The 5,457-nt window shown below is 37.4% G+C and overlaps 1 protein-coding gene across 1 annotated transcript in view; it reads right to left on the bottom strand.

Moving 5' to 3' along the window:
- The window catches only part of CENPW (centromere protein W), a 117,393-nt gene that overhangs the window by 1,048 nt on the left and 110,888 nt on the right, over positions 1-5,457 (bottom strand). Inside the window, exons 2-3 of the mRNA XM_009880189.1 lie at positions 1,739-1,752; positions 672-785 (exon numbers count right to left, since the gene is read on the bottom strand). Coding sequence (XP_009878491.1) covers positions 672-785; positions 1,739-1,752 — 128 coding nt within the window. The remainder of the gene's footprint in view (positions 1-671; positions 786-1,738; positions 1,753-5,457) is intronic.

The following is a 5,457-nucleotide window of genomic DNA, read 5'->3' as shown; positions in this document are numbered from 1 at the left end:
ACATGTACACAAAGTTTACCAGGCTCTGTAACGCAGAGGGTTCCTCCTTCAGATATTCAAACAGTAATTTTTGTTCTGCTTAACTACCCATACAGCAATCCATAGTTTAATCCTCCCTTAGTTCTTGCCTTGCCAAACACAACATCACACAAAGTATCTGTTTGTTCAAATAGTATCCACACAGTGCTGCAAGAACCCACTTAAAACATCTTTCAGGCAAAGCAGGTAAGAACTGAAGGAGTCAGTAAGATATCTGAACCTCTTTGAACTATTTCTCACTTCTTCCATACAGCTTCATTTGTTACTGAACTTAAGACAGCATGCTTCCTTGATATAGTATCATCTGAAATAAAGATCTTCCAACTTTGGAATTTGCTCCTGTTCCCTGGGCTACCAGCCCATGGATGCTTGTTGGTAGACTACTGTGTAGACTTCCCACTGATTGAAAATATGAATTTAAACATGGAGTAATCAAGTAAAAATACGACTATATTTAACAGGGCAAGGAGAGTTAATTTGATGTCTTGGTGACAGTGAATTATGTCTATGATGGATTAAAGAACATTATGATTCTGCAGGTTTTGGATTATAAATAAAAACATAACACTTACGTAGAAAACTTTTCTATATACATCAAACAAAAAAGAAAAATATTAAAAATGTTTCATTACCTTTGCTGCAGCTGCAATGTGCTCAGGTTTAATTCTTTTACTTTTGTTCTCAAAAGCATTTGTCCTGGCTTCTTCAGCTAGCCGATGGAGAAACAATAAGAAGCTCAAATGCACCTTTAAAAGAGGGAAGAAAAAAAATAATCAAGAAGGATTCAAACTGTTTAAACACTGTTTGTTTTTTCAGAGGTTCATTGTTTGAGACAGAGGATTTGCATATTAGACTGCTTCCAAATTCCTGAAAAGTGTTCTCAGGAAAACAAAGTACCACTCAGTTCAAGTCTTAATAAATTCCCAAGACATTCCTTACTGCAGGACTTTTGTAAATATAGTTGAAATTTAGTATACATAAATTGTAAAAGTGGTCTGGAAATGATCATACAAACAACAACTGATCTAACAGAACTCAAATCTGATTTTTATTAGCAGGTTTTTATAATAAAATGAGAACATAAATATCAGAGAATAAGGAGGAGCCTTTTTGCTTACTAGTAAACAGTCAGCTTTCACTGACTACAACCACCAGACTTTTCACGAACAGCAAATTCATCCCTGCTTTATCACCAAATGGACCACAGACAAGTTCAAGGACTTCTGCCCCTTTCCAATGCAAAGGAGCATTGACGTTAATTATTTTAGAACAAGAAATTCTCCGCTGTCAGAAGGTTCCATCCATTTTTCCCAGCTCATCGCTTACTTAACCTTTTTACATGAAAAGAACAGGTAGGGCAGTATTCCGTTCAATACAGAATACTAGCAGTACAGAAACAGCAAAAATTTCAGCAGCCGAGGAACTGCTCTAACTTGCACTAAAAACTGCCAGCCAAAAGTACTCCTGTGTAATAAGGGACCTGTAATACAAACCTCTAGCATTATAGACATTATGTGAAGTATTTTAATAGTCCAACCTGAAAATTGGTAATTTCGCCTTTTGTAAATTAAACTTTCAACAGCATTAACTTTGCTACGTAAAGTGTACAGAAATACTTTTTCAGTTAAGAGCTAAAAAAAAATTACTAAAATATATGAAAATTTTATTTATATGAATTGATATACTTATTCTGCCATACCTGATCTGCAAAGCCTAGAAAGATATAACAAGAAAAGCTACAAGCTAGAGTTTATAGAAAATACTTGGGCAGTGGGTTTGCAGCACAAAATCTGTTAGAGGACAGGCATTTCAGTGTTAATATGACAAGCAATTTAAGGGCTTTTTTTTTTTTTCAGTCTCCTGACTAAGGCAGCATGCAACAGTTAAGTAATATTCGGTATCATTTGGAAGCATCTACTACTCAAAAAGCAGACAGTCTTGCAGGTGTGTTTAGCAAAATACCAAAGCCGTTTTTAAACTAGTCTTTAGTTAGAGAAATAATCTCTGAAAGAATCAAGCAGGGGCACTAAAGTAGTGTTCAGCATTAGAAGTCTCATTATTAGACTTATCAACACAGAGGTTAGATTTCTGGAAACAACTTGGGGTAGAAGAGGAAAGTAGAACAAAAGCTTCCATACTTGCAAGTCCTTCTGCTGAAATACGTAAAGTGCCTTTAAAAACTGCATCTTCTCTCAGAATCACTGCACCTTTATTTTTCTGTTTTCAAAGTGAATTGCTTCATGTTGAGAAGCTTCCCCTGAACTCATATAGTTTTAAACACAAACACACAACTAAAATCAGAACATTCCACAATACAGCACACATGTTAATAAATATTCCGGATTATTCGAGGCAATTAAGAAAGGCAGAATGACTGAATACCATGAATGTCACAGTTACTGACAAGTACCTAAGTGATACCACATCTGTTTAAAGACATTGCTTTACTACGTACTAGATTATTGTCCCTCTGCATAAAATTAAAAAAGTTTTGAACTACTTGCAAAAAACATCTTACACAACAGAATGTTTATTTCCCATATAAGAAAGGCTGTACAGTTTTAAGAATGTATGTAAAAACTTACAACACTGCTTGCAAAGCAACCTCCACACACCTGTTCAGTAGGACTAATGGATAGTAGGGACAAGCTCCATAACTTAAGAACAATTTACTAGACTGATATTTTTGCCTTCCACGTACACCTATTCATCATTCTATGCCCATAACGAAGACAAAAGGGGTCACTGAATGCAATACTTTAAGCCTTTTCTGCAATGTAAACACAAACCTGGCCTTCTAGCACAAAACAAGCAGCTGAGTTCCTGCTTTCTTCTGTAATTTCAAGCTAGAACAAAGTTTGCAGCTTTTTCTTCTCAGACCATTGGGGGGAATATCTGAATTTCTGTAATAAAATCTTTACCTCTTATTTTCAGAAAGGTAAATAATTGTGTTCCAAGAGCATGAGAAAAATCTTAAACACTATTCCTATCTCTTCACTCAAAGTTACTATCAAAAAAACAGCTTCTTGAGAAAGTTTGATAAAATTTGTTAGCTACACTGTGCACAAAGAAGCTTCAAATTTCAAAGAGACTTGATCAAAAGAATCTGAAAAGTGATGAAGAAACCCCACTCAGGTATTTAACAAAATTGTCTGAATCCCTATGTCTTTCAAACTTGTAAGGATCATATAAGATGACATTGGTTTATCGAGAAAAAATAATCGCTGAAGAGTCAGGCAAAGGAAAACAATCCAATTGTATCATAAGCCAGGTAGGCAGACCTCCTCACTGGACTGGCTCAGCACCACAGTAGTTTCAAACATAAAGCATGGATCATTCAGGAAGATAGCTGAGAAACTGAACTAGCCAATTCTCCTATTTCCCTGCAGGAGACACAAACACTCTGCTCAAAATGTGTATGGTTTTGTCTTGTAAACGCAGCTACTATATAAGTTTCTGAAGTACGCAATTTAATCACTCTTACAAGGTCTGACACTAAAAAACACACCCTCAAAACTTGTCACTTGTCTAACTACAGGAATAACACACACACACTTTTTTTTAACAAATCGACACAGGTGTTTTGCTTATTTATTCACAGAAATGAAGAGCTAAAGAGCTGTTAGCCATATGTCTAATTGAAGAACATCATGGACGATCACCCCTGGACATTAACATTTAAAGGTAAAATCAAAAAGCCAAGCCTCCTAATATTAAAGGCCACGTAATTTGACATGACCAGAAGAAATAATCTAAGCTTCCACTACATTATTAAAATTCATTCTCATCTCATCCTTTGTGTTCGAATGAGCATTTGCGTAGCCACAATTTAAGCCAGTTGTTCATTAGTTTCAGTCAGTTCAATTCACTGATTGCCTTTGCAGCCCACAGACTACTAATGCCAGGACGAGGAAGAGAGAGGAAACAATGGCCAAGATTTGGAGAGATGCCCCCTTACTCCTTTTCAGACAGGTACACTACATTGACACTAAATTGACACGACCATGGAAACACAAACCAACTGTTACTAATGACTCAAAAAAAAAAATATTAATCATTGTGTATGTTCAGTTTGATTAGTTGACTACCGCATTCCACTGAGGAAGCTTTGAGTGGGCGTGAGCATGAGTAGCAAGGGGCCAGGTCCTTAGTCCACAAAATACTCCAAACATAGCACAAGCAGTAGGAAGAGACCATATTTTTATTAGACCAATTAGAAAAATATGTACTGTTTACATTAAAATGTAAATCCTCCAATTACCATATTCACTCATATTAATCTTACTATATATTTTTTAAAATTTTGTATATTTACATTTAGCTTCATACACCCAGATACCAACCTTGAAGATGTTGCAGAACATAACTTTTACACACCTATGAAACATGGACTTACAATTCAAGTCAGGGACTGTACTAGTACGCATACCAGTATGCACAGATACTGCAAGAATCACACACATTTGAAAACAAGAAGGCATGACAGTGAAGCAAGTTAGGCCTATTAAGTCACTTTAAAGAATATTTTTTAATGAAGACATTAATTTTTTTTCTGTATGGCAGCTACCACAAGTTCTCCTGAGTTCAGGTTTCCTGGCTGTAGTGAAGTAATTTCTTGTTGAGACAAACCCTTCCTGTGCCACAAATCCCTTATTGCAGGTCAGAAGGAATCCAGCTTCGTTGGCCTCAGTTTTCTGAAATTTGTCTGATATGGCTTTGTTATCCCTACACCTTTATTGGCAGGTGTTTTTAAACCATGAACAGGCCCACAACACCTTATTCTCCTCATTAGATTACTAACAAGACTTGTCATTCCTTAGTTTTGGACAGAGACAGCCATCTACAAAAATATGATCATTCAAGATGCCTTAACAGCTTACCAAGTCATTAATCACAATTCAGTTGATTGATATCTGTATACCCAAATTGCTGTACATAAATAACAAGCATCTACACAATTGCCATATAATCCAAATCCCTGTATCTCAGTCAAACTCTCTGAACAGCAGTGTGTACGTGTAGTGACAGAGTATTCTGACTCACGGTCAGAAACCTGCAATACAGTAGCCACCAGCAAAGCAGAACGCTGCAATCACTACTTATTAGTATTTTATTAGACTAACCAACCACCTATCTGCCCTCTGCCTGTAGGTCACTGCAGAAACACCATTAGCAGTAACCTGCCATCCCATTACACCCAGCAACTCCGACCCGCTCCCGTGCGCGCAATCCAGCGTCTTTCAAGCGACAAAATACTCAGAGACTAAATGCCCCTATTTAGGGACACCTGTCCCTAGGCAACCAGAACAGCCGCAGCTGCCCGCCATGGCCAAAAGCTCAGCTGCTCCCGGCCCTGCGCTACGACCCCATGCTCCGCGGGGGGGGAGGGAGCACCCACGGACCTGGAGGACTGGCGCT

The sequence above is a fragment of the Charadrius vociferus genome, unplaced genomic scaffold (assembly GCF_000708025.1).
Source record: "Charadrius vociferus isolate BGI_N301 unplaced genomic scaffold, ASM70802v2 scaffold82, whole genome shotgun sequence".
NCBI lineage: Eukaryota > Metazoa > Chordata > Aves > Charadriiformes > Charadriidae > Charadrius > Charadrius vociferus.
This window is presented reverse-complemented; position numbering and strand designations above follow the sequence as displayed.